Consider the following 15,593-nt stretch of genomic DNA (forward strand, 5'->3'; position numbering starts at 1 on the left):
TTTTTTTCTGCTACACCCGGCTACGCTGCTTCGCTTCTTCTTCTTCTTGCTTACTACTGGTGGTTGGCTTTGGTCGCAGTACCGCCACCTTCTGCTCTGGAGTGTAAACGCTTCGCCTATGAGAAAAAGGAGCAGTGCATGAACCGAACGCAACACACATGAATCGAACCGAGACAGTCGAACCGAACGGTTCGGACGGTTTTCATAAACCGTTCCATTCCTAAGTTAAATTCCCCTTTGATGTTTTCAAAAGGCTGCATGTTTTGGTATGTTCTATGAAAAAGCTTTAATGCTCTAAATATTAATGCAGAGCATGTTTCTTACAGTACCAATCTTCCTGTTATCTGCTCAAAATCCTGTTCTCACTTGTTGAGGTGACTAGAAAAACAGTGTTTTGATGTGACCAAAAGTTTTTGTCTGACAGGAGGTAATGTAAAGCTTTTAAATTGGTTCAGCCAGTGTTCAATGTAGAATCTGATAGAGAATGTGAGATGAGAGCTCATAACCAATGATCAAAAGGCTGCTGTAAACATGCAGAAAGCTGCTCAGCAGTTATAGTGTTTGATTGCTATAGTGACAGTATATTCTTTCCCATTTATTAATAATAAACAATCAAATATTTATTACTATTTTTGTGAAAATGTAAATATGCTGAGATATTTTCTTTCAAGTGATACTTTTATTATTTTCAGTAAGAAAGAATCTTCCTGTCAGGATCAGTGGATAATTGCTGAATGCAGAGAAGGAGAGGCATAGATGATTTCTTGTAAAATTTAATCAAGAAATAAAAATACCGAAGCCAAAATTCAGAAGCAATTGACAAAAACCCCAGGAACCAAAAACTGAGAGGGAGGAATAAACCTACATAATGAAGAAATAAAGAGGATCCAGTAAACAGTAACTACAGAGGAGTTACCGATATGCCAAAGAACAAAGTATGGAGCAATAGACTGATTGGGAGCAGCTGTGGACAGAATGATCTAGAAGGGAGCTAGAGGAAAGTAGACTGGCACAAGGTGGCAACAGAAAGTAAACAAGAAATATATAAGTGCTCAAATGCAACCAGAAAACAAATAGAATGACTCAAAATGGAAATGAAACCAGTGACCTAGAAAACGCAGAATAACATTAATCAAAGTGTAACTTAAAAATGAAAAAGAAAAGAGAGAATACAAAAGTCCAGAAAAGGCAGAATCATGTAACTACTGAAAGTAGCAGACTTTGAGTCTTCTTGACTTAGGAACAGCAAAAACAAACAAAGACAACTGTGTTATCAGTGTTATCAAGCAACCTGGTATCACCTGTTATGGTGTGTTCCATGATTGGATAAACAGAGGATTTGTTTAATTTCCAAAAGGCTGGTCAGCTTTAATGGTGGGCAAATCGCAGTCCCAGCCTTTTTATCAAAGCATGTCTGCTGAAGTTACAGTTATTATGCAAATCTCTCACATAGCTTAAATGTTGTCATTAAACTAATATAGTGCCACCAACAGGCCATCATTTAAACAGGTTGGCCTTGTGGTGGCCCTATGTTTAGGTTCTGACTGATTTTCCGTGGCTTTCCAGTTTCCCCTATGCTGATGATTTGTGATCACCCAGACATAGAATAAAGATTGTCAGAGGCATGAATGGAGAATAAACAATCATTAGAGCCATTATGAACCCGGCTACTCTGTGATTAAGTCTGAGTGCAGTTTGAGAGTCTCCTCCCACACCAATCAGACAGGTCAGTCAAAGAGCTACAAGCCACATCTCATCTGAGACACCCACCGCCTTTAACTGTTGCATTAAAGGCCTTTGCTGACTATAGAGGCAGAGGTGGAGGAGACGGGAATGATGGAAGCTGTAATGGAATTTCAATGGGACCATCTCCCCGGGGCTGATGGGAGGGAATCACATTGAGAGTCTGAGAGTTGTGATTGCTGAGTGCTGCCCTGCGGGCTGTGGCACTGATAGGAGTCTGACCTCAGCAGCCATGACTGGTTGGATTTTGACTGCAGCCGACACACAATTAAGATTATATGTATGCTTGGATTGGATGAAAAGCTGCAGCCCAGGGGGATGTTTGTGACTTTACAAGTGGACAATTCACCAAAGGATGGTGCTGAATGAAAAGTAACAGCCTCTTTTGCATTCTCATTTTAGCTCTCTTCTGATGATGTTTGCTTGCAGTTTAATGTTATTAGACATTAGGGAAATGCTGTAAAAATATATATTTTCTTCTTTTTTTTTAAATGCAATTTTTTATTTACTGATTTATCTTTTGAAAATCTGGGTAAAACAACTATGCAGATTTGTTCTCATATTTTTTGCAAGTTTTGTCTCAATCTCTCAACTGTGAAATATTCCACAGAATTATTTTGGTTCTTATTTGTTTTTGTTTTCATTTCCAAATCACATATTTTAACAGCCACTTTTCCTGTGATTATTATGTTAAACCGAACCCAAGTAATTAGAGCCGACAAAGGTTTTGCCAATAATTAAAAAAAGGTTATAGTTTTTACATGACATTTGCAGCCTTTGTCTTCTGCTGGCACATTGCTAGAGATTCATGTAAATCTTTCTCCCCTTTTTTTTCTGCAGGGCAACGTGACCTTCTCATGTTCGCCACCCCAGCTGGTGGCCTGCACCTTCCTGAGCTCGAGCAGCAGCTTCCTGTCGCTCCCGTCTGTTACTGCCCCCACAGGGGAATTCACTGTTCGCTTCCAGTTCAGGACCTGGAACCCCGACGGGCTTCTGCTCTCTGTGCAGCTCAACCCAAGTCCACAGAAACTAGAACTGCAGATCAGCAACAGCTGGCTTCATTTGACCCTCCATAGCACAGGACGACAGAGATCAGAGGTTTCTGCTGGTGAGTGTGAACAGCCATCCATCTCCAAACATAACCTAAAGCCTTTTTCTACAGTCAGAGGAATGCACTCATTATTACTGAGAAAAATGATAATTAAGTTACCTTTTAGAAGCAGGCGTTTTCTAATGAGATAGAATAATAATATATTTCTCTTAGGAGTTAAAAGGAAACCTGTAAAGATTTCAACAATATAATATTTGAAGATGTTTTCCATGTGTTCATAAGCAGAAAAACTTGAGGCATATTCGTGTTGACTGTATTGCTTTCTGTTCAAAGCGAGAGATTAATCTTTTATTTTTTTATTTTTTGGAATGAAACAAGGCGTATTCAGTTAAGATAACCTATCTGCAATCTAAAGCTTATAGAACCAGTTTAGTGAGCAGTATTTTGCTGTTTCTGTTTCTGCTTGAGTTCATATCTGTCACATCAGTGGGAAGGAATTCTGACCGACTCCTTCTTTCTTCCTGTATCTTTCTTAAGGTCCCACTGCAGCATTTCTATCAGACCAGTTAATCTGAATTTAAACTAGGCCATTAAATCACCTTGATATTTTTGTACTCAGTCATTCTGCTGCAGATTGTCACCCGTGTTAGCCAGGATTAGACTAAACTTGGAATAATTTGACGCCCCAAAGACATAATAGTTTAATTAAAATTCAAAAAAGCAAAACAGGCCCAAATCATGACCCTCAACCATCATGCTTGAAAACCAGTACAGTATGGTTTTGCTCATATGCAAATATCTGCACTTTGTTCCAGAAGTTTGATTGGTCATTCGAATGGAGTTTTAATCACCAACGGAAGTTTCTGTTATATATCTAGGTTTCTGGCTTTAGCATAAATTGGGTTAATTGCATCTGCATCACAGTGACAACACCAAACCAAAACACTGCATAACTGCACCATACATACTGAACTTTTTTTTTCTTTTGCTCCATGTTTTTTCTCCACACTACATTTAATCACTGCTGCACTTTAAGAAATGGTAACATCATGAAGGCTTTACAAAACAAAATTATGTTTTGTATTCACTCTGTGTATACAAAATGACAAAAATTGTCTAAGTCTAGATTAACTGTCAACTCCTGGCAACAACAATCAAAGTCATTTTATGATTTTTTTTTCTTGGGGAGTAGCTCACTGCAGAACAAGTGAATTAATCTTAGCTTTAGCTTTATTCCACGCCTAAGACAGATGGTTACAATAATTATATTTAGAGTCATAGTTAAAGTGTGTGTGCTCCACACCAGCAGGTGTGACTGGACCTGCCTGGAAAATCTGGAAACTGACTGAAGCTACAACAGAGTGTTTCATGATTTAGGCAGATATTATCCAGTCTGGTGTCTTTATTGTATAAATGTACCTGGAATCAGTTGTGTGTGCTGATATAGTTAAAATTATATTTGTGTGATCTGGGGATTCTATCGCTTTGATTTTGTTCAAACATGAAGTAGAATACCTAAAATAAAAAGAGGGATTGTAAAGAGTACTTTGTTTTCAGCAATGCTGTATATTGTTCATGTGGCGGTGATAACACTTCTTTGTTGGCATCTGTGAGGCTGCCGGTTTATGACATTTTGTGAACTGGTTTGTTCTGCATAGTGACAGAATGTATCTGTGTCCTAATTTAAGAAAAGCTGCTCCAGGGATATTTTAAGTTAGGGAAAATAAAGCAGGCTTTTTTTTAGAGGCTGACATTATAGAAACCATTAAGGTCATGTGAGGACGTTCTAGCTATTTTTCTACACCTCCTCACAGTCTGCAGGGTATTTTTCTGTTTAACAGAAAATAAACGGAGTGCATGTAAAAAAAAAAAAAAAAAAAGGCATGGAATGGGCATTCCCTTCACGTAAGGGTTCGTTTTTCAGCTAATGTTTTGTAGAGCATGAGACCTATTTCCCAATATGATTTTGTGGCCATGCGTTGCTTTCAGCTAATGATGAGTCACAGTTCTTGATTCAGTTCCAATTTGTTGGTTCAGAGCTCAATTCTCACTCTTCACCCCCATTTACTTCCATCCTCAATGATTTAATTGGTATTTTTCACAATGCGGGAAGAAAATTCTTCCAAGAACTCTAATATTTCTTTGATAATCTTTCTTTAAAGGTTTTTTTTTTTTTACCACAACCTTGTTAACATCTCAAAACGCATTTTGATTCTATTGTACAACACAATGATTATAGCAATTTGTTGAAATCACAAGCTTGAAATAGTTTTATCTTTTAATTCGGTTACTGAACATGAGTTTCTGGATTCGATTTTTTTTTATTATCAGGAATTAAACTGGTTGTGTGCCGTCATCGGCGTTAATGGCTGCTTTAACGGCAGACTCTTAACAGGCGATAAAAAAAATATCGCAGTTAATCTATTCCCACATTTTTCTCAGGGCGTGAATGAATCAATCTTGTGTCTAGGCCACATTTTAACGCATAAAACGTGAAGTGCTAAAATCCGGGGTTCGTTTAAAAAATGTATTTTTTTAAGAACGCTCATCAGCGTGGTTGAGGTGAGCCATCCACAGGTGAGCCATCTTAAAAACTACCTGCGAGGTGAACTATCATGAGGAGAATACATGACCAACACGCCCCAGAGAAAGATGAGAAGTTGGTCGAGGTGATGTGTTTAGCACTGATGGTCGAACGCTGTATTTCTGTCAATAATGATAACTACCCCGGCTTTACTGTACACCTTATCAATGCCAGCTGGGAACTGCACTATTTTTGCTTCAGGTAGGCGATGTTATGTAATTTTGAATTTAATTTTACCACGACACGACAAACGATGACCACAACATTATGTTTGCTTCTTGACGATTGCTTTGGTGAATGTCGCTGAAATGTGACACTTTTTGAAAATGAAGCTTCTTTGGTATTATGTGATGCATTTTGGAAACTGGAGATGAGCCCCTGGTCTAATGCGAGAAACCTGTTAAAATAATTACTTTTACTTACTATTTAGTTAGCACACACATATCATCCTTATGTAATTTATTCTTACCCTTATCTTATTTTATTCTTATCCTTTATTCCTATATTCTATTTGTACCTACAAACTGATTCTTCTGGGATGCTGAGTGGGGCAGTGGGTAGCACTGCTGCCTTGCAGCAAAAAAGGGACAATTCCCAGCCTTTCCGCATGGAGTTTGCATTTTCTCCCGGAGCATGCGTGGGTTCTCTCTGGGTACTCTGGGACGTTCTGTCCAGGTTGTACCCCGCCTCTCACCGGTAGACAGCTGGAGATAGGCACCAGCATCCACAGCTGGGACGAAGCGTGATGAAAAATGGATGGATCTTATTTTCCCTCTTCTGTAAACGGTTGCACTGCAAGAAATACATTTCCTGCAAGGGATTAATAAAGTAATTCTGATTCTGATTTATGAATCCCTTTGGCAGAATTCAAATGAACCATTTTAATCTAGATTCATTTAGATTAATTCCAAGATTACAGTGAGATTAATCTAGATTGAAAAAAAAATTATCTATGCTCACATTCTGGATTAATCTGACCATCACTGGCAGCTCAAACTCTGACAAACTAAATAATTTATAAAATAGTTAAAGCAAAAATAGGATTCTTACTTTTGTCTTAAAATGTTTCAACAAACAACTTTGTCTTTGATGCATTTTGTTTTAAGTTTGGCCACTTTGCAAAACAATTTTAAGTACAAAACCATTAGCTCTGATTTAAGAAAAACACTTGGAAATAGTTGCTTAACCTTTTTTTGGAATTACCAAAACGCTTTACCAACATACATGCTTGGAAGCACAAACTTGTGATATTTTGCAATCCCTTTATTTCTTGCTGGATTCAAAGCTTTTTCATCAAGATCTCAGCTGTTTTCTTACCTTCACATTCAATGTTTTTTTTTTCCTTATCCTAAAATTGATTGAATAACAAAAAAAACTTAAAACATTGATACTTATATAGAAAAAAAGAATCGGAACTGTTACAATAAGATTGGACACATTGCACATAGAAAACAACAGTTGGCCAGTGAAGTCCTTGTTATTGGATAATACATTATATGTCAGAGAATGAATAAATTACTGCTAATTCTGCTGACTGGAGTATGTTTTTAGATGTCTTTGAGCATGCCTTAGTTAAAACCATTAGATAAGAGTTGTAGTATAGTGCGAAAGGTGTTATTATCATAGCTGGTTCCAAGAGCCAATTAGCCGTTAACATAATATTAGATATATAAAACTCACAGTTGGTAAAACACAAGGACAGGGCGGCATACGGCATGATCAGACAAACGGTGAAACCAAGTATGCGTCAACGACAAAAAGAACCAGTTCAGGAGCTGGAACCCTGTGGATAATGAATACTAAAGAGTATCAGATAGAATGATAGCATCATAAAATGTATTTAAGGTTTTTACTTTGGAAGAACCAAGAAGTCTGTTTCTTGTTTTCGTTGTGGGAAAAAGTCAACAAAAAGTTTGTTTGCTCTGCATTATCACACTTCAAGCAAAATTCATACAAAATCCCATCCACTGTAGCTTAAATCACACCAACAAAGAAAACAAAACATCACCATGAAAACAGGTTTATATTACAAATGTTTCCACTCACAAGTCTAGTCTCAGCCCTGCTTTTCCTACTTATAACTTCCTATCCAAATTCTCACAGTTTTTAAACACCCTGCAGAAGTTTAGCCAAGAACTAGCAGCAAGAGCCCCTAATGCTACATTCACACCGAAAGTGATATGAGCAGCAGAAGCAGCAGGTTTACATGCAAAGTCTATAGTTGACCTGCATCAAGGCGCATCAAAAGGTCCTGCACTGCATCTCGAGCGGCAGAAGCAGCCCATCGTGGAGAATCTGAGAAGCTGAGGCAGCGCCTCATTAGCTTTTTAGCATCTGAGGCATGCAATATTTCACAAGCAGCAGATGCTAGAATTGCAAATTTGAACTTTGGCTGCTCGACACGCCACAACAACCAATCAGAGAAGCTGATGTGTAGCTGTCAGCAGAAAGCCATCAAAAATTAACAAGAATATATCTAGGTTTAAATAGGGGTGAAACTGTACTAGTTTTACATAAAAGGCAAGGACAATATTTTTCTTTTATCTACAAAGAAAGGGGGCGTTATGATCACTCTACCAAAAACTTGATCAATTTCTTAATGAACATAAATGTTGAAACCTGCATGAAACAGAATATGTTTTCTTTTATTATTCTGGTGTCTGCAGTTTGTACCACATACCTAAAAAACTAACATCTACTTCTACCTGCCAATGACAGTAGCGGAAAGGCCCTAAGAGGCTACTGCTGGAGATTTCCAGTCACAGCGCACTGCTGGTATCTGGGGGTCTGTTGGCATCTGTGCTGCTGTGACAGCAAAATAGGCCACAAGATGAACTGACTGCAGAGATGATGCTTTTAGGTGTGTTTAAAAACACAGTAAACTACTTTTTACCCAATTATAAGCAAATATAGCAAAGCCACTCTGCCATTGAACACATGAGCAACACAAGCATCAGATGCATCTGTACACACCTTACTGGTACAGTAGCATCTGACCTTAATGTGGATAAGTTATGTTCTGTGTGAACGTAGCATAAGACAAATATTACTTGTTTTTTGTTCTTATAGCCATGGGAGCAAGATAAAACCGCTGCCTGCTTGTGAATAATAATGCAACTTTTAATCAGGAGATAATGTTAAGCAGCTGGGGTCAAAGGAAATCAAGTAGAGGAAGGGTGACTAGTTAATGAGTCAAGCTGACATGACATACACAGCGGCATCTAACTAAGAATGAAAGGTGAACGCTAAGTGGGAGAACTGCATTTAAAAGCAAGCAGAACTTAAACCAAGTATAAACTGAGAAACTCAAAATAGAAAATAAACTGGTATGTGAAGATATATAGAGGTATAATATAGATATAATAAACATAGAAATTTTATTTATATATACAAGGTATTATCACAATCATGGAACCCAATAAAAGAGAAAAGAAAATGTTGAAAACAGAGATAGCTGAATTCCAAAACCTAACACCCAATGATTATGGCAGTAGTACATCAGTAAAACTGCTGAATTACCATTAGTACTAAAATGAATACCAGATTTTCTAAAGTAAATTCAATTCAATTCAGTTTATTTATATAGAGCCAATTCACAACACATGTCATCTCAATGCCCAATTCAAACAAATCATACAGTCAGATTAGTTCAAAAATTTTCTGTCTAAGGAAAACCAGTCGATTGCATCAACTCATTAACTCCAAAGCAATCCGTCACACCAAGCATGCTTGTAGTGACAGTTAAAAAAAACAACTCCCTTTTAACATTTAGAAACCTCCACCGGAACCAGGCTCAGTATGAGTGGGCATTTGCTGAGACCGACTGGGGTTCAAGGAGACAGAAGCAGACATACAGAAAGAAGCAGAAATAATAAAGACAACCTTCAACCAGCTCCACAGGCGGCCCAGTCCAGGAAACACACAGGCAGGCATGTAAGAGGATAAAGAGAGCACTTATAGTTAGTCACAGTCAGAGAAACAGGACTACACTGAAAAATAGTCAGATCTACAACATCAAAGGTGTTGATAGCAGCAGTGCAGCTGATATTTCTCTCCAGGACAGTTTCGCAGCCAAACAGGAACAGACCAGATGAAGCTACTATGAGAAAAAGCAGAGAGAGCAGAACATTAGAGATTGAACAAACAGATTCAATACGACATTAGAGATAGAATGAAAGTAAAGCCAAATATTTTAGACAAATGCATGTTATTAATTGATGTAGTGATGTACATATCCATTCAGTAATGGTTGCAATCTTTTGCTATATCTATATATGGCTTCATAACTTGCTAGATGGTTAGACTCATTTATATATTTACTTCAGACTTCTATGTAAATTATCCTAATGAGCTAAATATGTGTGATGAAGCTTAATCGTTCAATGCAACAAATGCTTGTTAATTTAGTTTGAATCTTTGTTTTGCTCACCTCTGCATGATTTGGTGAGAATATGCAAAGCAAAACATTTATAGCTCACAGATAAATGTGTGCTGTGTTGCGCTGTGGCTGAGATGCTCATGAAGGCTTGAGCATGCTGTCTCTTTGCTCTCCATGCTCATTATGAATAAAGTAGGTAACTATATCGTAAAATGAAGAGGAACTAATGAGTCTTTCAGGTAACCAAATGCTGGCTTTCACATTAACTGATGCGTGTCGAAAAACAGTGATTATTTTTTTTCTTTTTTTTTTTTTTTTGCAGGGGGAGTATTACAATAAGATCGGTTGTTGTGATTGTTCCAAATGATTTTTCTCTTCACTATCTTTTGTGATTTGGCTTCATAAAATATTATCTGACCTGTGATATTAATACTGCCATTTTATCAATCCATGGCCAAGATTTGATTTCCTTTGTTGGATCTCTGTTATCATGCTGTCATCTGGCAAGGTCACAAATCCATCACAGGACAAAACTCTTTGCAGGAAAACTCATATTTAAGAGCAATTAGCAGATAGCAATTAACCCAAAAGTTATATTTTTGCACTGTATCAGAGCACCTGAAGAGAATCAAAGCATGTCAGAGGAGACAGACGCTATACCAAGTACAGGGTCCTACCTTATATCTGCAAGGCCAAATTTTGGGCTCATTCGGCCTCAGGATACTTGACTTACAAATAAAACCAAACCATCAACACTCATCCCTGAACTCTGTTTCTGAATGGTTGGTTACATTTGACTAAGATGGTGTCACACTTTGATTCTTTGATGATTGCAGTGTGTATAATTGTAGCCAAGGTTATAGTCAGGTTATTGTTGAGGTTTAATGACTTGTTTTGAGCTTCTCAGTTCCAAAAATATTCTTTTTAAAAGCAAATTAAGTAGTTAGGCCTTTTCTGATGGCCCTGAAAAAAGGTTAATAGGCCACGATGTGTTGGTCTGTTGTTCTATGATGACCAGTGCCCAAAGACGGGATGCGATAATGAGCGGGCATGGTAGGACAATATAAAGGAAGGATGCAGAGGAAAATATAGAACAAAACTAAATGATGGGAGATTTTTTGAGTAGCAGCTAGATTATCAAAGTGTTCTAAATTAATGTAACTCCAAAGAAATCTTTTCAATTTTAATGCAATCCAGTCATGCTGCTATGATTTTGGAGAGTATTGCAACAACAGTTTGAAATGAAGGGTGAACAACTAATACAAATTCAGTCTCTGCTAAAATGAAAGTTTAATCTGTTTTGTGGTGCAGTGAGAATATTTATTTATTTATTTTTTGCTTTTTATTCTTTCTACTTGATTTTATCTGCTTGTTATTATAAGGTTCTGTCTTAAGACCTGAAATCGAGCTGCGGTTTTTATTTTGTTCCCAGCTAGGTGGAATACATCCACATCCATGTAAACATGTTATTATCACCATAAACTCCTATTTTACTGGTGTCTGATTCTGAGCTGTATAGTGCTGTTGCAGACAGAGAGAGACCCTCATTTAGAATCTGGAGACAATACAGTGCATTAGGAAATTTTACCTGCAGCTCATTTTCACGCCTGTCTGCAATGTTCTAATGAAAGAAAAGCTTTTCTCACAATTACCAAGAAACACATGCCATCCAATTTTATGTCTGCAGCTTCACGGTGCAAATAACAGAGATAAGTGGGATCGTTTAGTGTAGCCTGACTTTCTGTAGGTCTTGGGCTGCAGGGAAATCTAGATTGAGAGGACACGCAAGGTTGAGGGACGTGCAGCCGTTTTTATATAATTTACCTGAAGCTCCATTCGATTAGCTGCATGCTCTGGGACACATCCGAGCTGTATCATGTGAGGACCCAGCGTCCTTATAGTAGGTAAAGTTTCCCTCCAAATGAATTCAGAAATACTAATCTGATATTGGTTTGATATAAACTGCCTCACACATAATTCATCAATTATTTTTATTAGGATTCCTTTGGTACATCTTTAGAGGTCACAGCTAAAATTATTATTGAGCCAAAGCTGTGAGAGCGTCTTGGTTATAAATTCATGCCGCTAAGGGTAACATTATCATATCAAACAGACAGAGAGAAATCCCCTGAATCTGGTTGGAGAATCAACCTGATCCTGTAGGAGCCTGCTGCACAGACATGGGGGGTAAATTCCTTCATTACAGCAGGATATTGACTATATGCTGCTGTGAGAAACATGTGCAGGACTCAAAGCAGCTGGAAGTCTTTTTTTGTGAGATGGATGTCCTGAAATATCACCTAACTGAGTAATGCAACAGAGAAAACTGGATCTACAACCGGAATCCTGTAGTCTACAAATGCTCAATTTAGATGATAAGACTTCGGACATTCTGATTTCTAATTACTGATTGAAGCTCCTAAAATTAGTGATGGCGTTTTTCTATCCGATCTGTGGAGTTTTGAAACTTTCTGCAGAAAAAGTGTTGTTTTTTTTGTATTGTTTTTCAATCTCTGTTATAGTTCAAAATACAAAAATGTGAAAAATTAAGTTGTTACCTTCTCCCCTCCTTTCTTTTGGATTTATGACTATAGCACAAACAGAGCAATATCTGTGGAGATCATTAAACTGAGCCCCAGGGCTAACAGCGATACATTTCATGTATGTTCTTTTCTAAAATAAAACTCTTTCTTCAGTTTGATCACGAAACTTCTTTTCCAGTTTGATGGCAGAAGAAGTTTAGTCTCATTCTTTGTTTGAAGGAACAAAGGCAATAATTTGACAAAAAATATATATCTGAGATGTTCAGGCAAGACGTGATTTATGTAGAAGAAAGCATCTTTTGGTGAAATCAGGAGACACATAGAAAGATGCACAATGAGCTTTTGTTTCCTTTGCTTTTCTCTGCATCTTGTCAAGGACATGCTCCAGCTTTCTTTTGGAGTTTGAACAATGTAAAACTGACATCAAATTCTGTCCAGACAGAAGGAAGGCACAGAGATTAAGAGATACTAGAAATAAAAAGCTGTAATGGTAGATTTTTCTTTTAGTGGGGGAGCAGTAGTCTGATTAGATCTGTGTGTCTTACACTGACCCTTCAGGGCTTCCTAGCAGCACATGAAATGTATAAGACCTGGAATTGTGACAGGAAGCCCGGTTTTAATGCTCTCCAGCAGTGCGTCATGACTGCATGGCTTTTTCACTGAAATAGTAAGTGGAGATAGGAGAAAATGCCTGTGGCGCTCACAGGCTTCCAGGATAAAAGGCTGTGCCGTTAGCGACAGGAGTCACTGAAATTCTCAAGTTTTCCAAGAGCCTGGACAGATGTTATTTCAGACTAACTGGAAACAACTCCCAGGGTGCATTTGGCATTGTCGCCTGTCCCTGTTGAACTTGTGGGCCACACAAGAAAAAAAAACTATATAGTGATTCGATCAGGATAGAGGCCCAGCTGTTGCTGTGAAGCTCTTCTCATTAAGGCTGCGGGAATATGGAGATTAAACATGTGTTAATGACATGATGGATATTCAGATTGATGCAGCAGACTGTTCTTTAAGATCTAAACATGTCTTTATTCCCACAACAAATAATAAGATTATGACATTTCTCTCTCACTCCATTACCCAGCTGGAACTCTGCCTTCATTTCAACGGTAAACTTAGGTTGATTCTTAGCTTTAATTGTATGATTTTTTTCTGAATCTGATTCTGTAACAGATACAGCTACAGACTGAGACCCAAATTGACCAAATGCTTAGCTGGTAGTTCAACTTATCTTATCAAAAGGCAATTTAAGATGGTGGTGTGGGAGGGGGGCGGTCAGTCAACAGACAAAGGCAACTTTTTTATCTTTCATATTTAGCTTTATCTCATTGTTTTATTTTTTTGTTTGGTTTGTAAAACTTTGAGAGCAAGTATACTTTAATTGTACTTTAAACAATTTGAAGTATTATCATTCTTTTAAATGATAATCCTTAAATCCTTCTTTTCAAATTTTTTTTTTTATAATTATTACCATTATTATCTCCTACATCGCTCAATACTTCAACTTTTTTTTATGGTCACTCTCAAACAGCCTGTAGCACACTCAATCCTGTTAGCTCAGTCAGGTGGAATAACTGGTGTGTGCATCTTAGCATATGTGTGGGCAATCTTTCTACATCACCCACAACACGTACAAGGCAAAAGAAAATGAACAAAAAAAAAATGAAGATTGACAGAGTGCATAGCTTTCATACTAAAAGTTGGTTGTTTGGAGTATTTTCAAAACTTACAGTACAGTGGACAAAAAACAAACAAAAAAAAACTGATGTACAAACACAGTGTAGACTAGTTGCTGCACAACATACTTAGATACAACATATAGAAAATCATACGCAGCTGAGAGATCCCCTTGGTATGCCTGGTCCCTACCTAAAAAATGTGATACAATTGTATTACAGAATTTTAATACAGACAAATATCTCATAAAAAGACCTCAGTGACTCGTTAAAAAATAAAATCTGAAAATCAAAGGTCCGTTGGCTCGTTTTGTTCTATAGAGTTAGTATGAAGTCCTAAAGGTTTTGTTTAGCTGCTTAGTTGAGTTAAATTAGTCTGTGTTGTTGTGGATTTATATTCAATACCAATCCAGGTTGGATGCCATATTTATGTTGTGAATAATTGTTATATTCAATTCCTAACCAACTGGGAAAGCATATTTTCTGATACTTTAAGATGTTTATTGTCCTCCCGGTAAGGCTGGTAAATATCTTATTTAATCAGGTAGTATTTGGGCTGTTATATATTTTTTATGAACACACATCTTACAAGCCGTGTGTTAGAACCATAAATGAAAAAATATGGTCAAATAGTTAGTTCTGCACATACATGGAATAAATTCACCACAACTTCTGTTCAAAATATAAGAGTTTATTAACAAAAATCATTCAGCTCCAAATCAAACATATTTCAATTTAAAACTCTTAACTAAAACTAGTGAAACTCACCTTCACTAAACTACTATGTACAAAGAGAAAGGGGAAACATGGTTGAAAACCATATTACAGTTTAAGATGGATCTTGGGTTTGAAAACCAAAGATTAGTCTATAAATTGGTCTAAATCTATAGTACTACCAATTAATTGCTCTCTACAGAATCCCTCAGGTCTACAATTGCATTCAGGAAATATCAAATATTTGGAAATTATTGTGAATTAACAGTTACCAAAACTCAACCACGTCCCTCTTTTAAGAAAGATAGAAGACGACCTAGAAAGATGGAAATTGCTTCTGATCTCCCTTATAGGTAGGGTAGCTTCAATTAAAATGATGGTCTTACCTAGAATTAACTACCTATTTTCAATTATCCCCAATAAATCATCATTGGAATGGTTTAAATCTATAGATTCTTCCAATTTCTTTGGAAGGATAAACCCGCTCGTATCCGCTTAAAGACACTACAGAAAACCTAAGACAAATGGGGACTAGATTTACCTAACTTCCAAAACTACTACTTAGCAAATAGATTACAATACATCTATACATGGATAAAACATAATCCCTGAGATGAGCCCTGGATAGACACAGAACAGGAAATATGCAGTAATATCATAGTTTCAGATTTGTCGTTTATTAGCTCTAATATCACGCGGTATTCATGTTTTAAAAAAATATTAACATCAGCTCTTCCCTGACAGCATGGTGGGAAGTTCTTAAAATGACAAAGTCATCACTTATCCCGTGCAGTCGTACACCCATCTGGAATAATCCTGACATTCTACAAAACAATAATATGATCAACTTTCCGTACTGGAAGAATAAAGGGATTAACTATCTGGATTATTTATTTGAAGGAAC

At 37.1% G+C, this 15,593-nt stretch overlaps 1 protein-coding gene across 1 annotated transcript in view; it reads left to right on the top strand.

Annotated features, from left to right (window-relative positions):
* LOC107102682 (contactin-associated protein-like 5) overlaps positions 1 to 15,593 on the top strand; it is a 129,042-nt gene that overhangs the window by 99,315 nt on the left and 14,134 nt on the right. Inside the window, exon 8 of the mRNA XM_015402082.1 lies at positions 2,584 to 2,851. Coding sequence (XP_015257568.1) covers positions 2,584 to 2,851 — 268 coding nt within the window. The remainder of the gene's footprint in view (positions 1 to 2,583; positions 2,852 to 15,593) is intronic.

Source organism: Cyprinodon variegatus, unplaced genomic scaffold, assembly GCF_000732505.1.
Source record: "Cyprinodon variegatus isolate N-32 unplaced genomic scaffold, C_variegatus-1.0 Scaffold1296, whole genome shotgun sequence".
Lineage (NCBI taxonomy): Eukaryota > Metazoa > Chordata > Actinopteri > Cyprinodontiformes > Cyprinodontidae > Cyprinodon > Cyprinodon variegatus.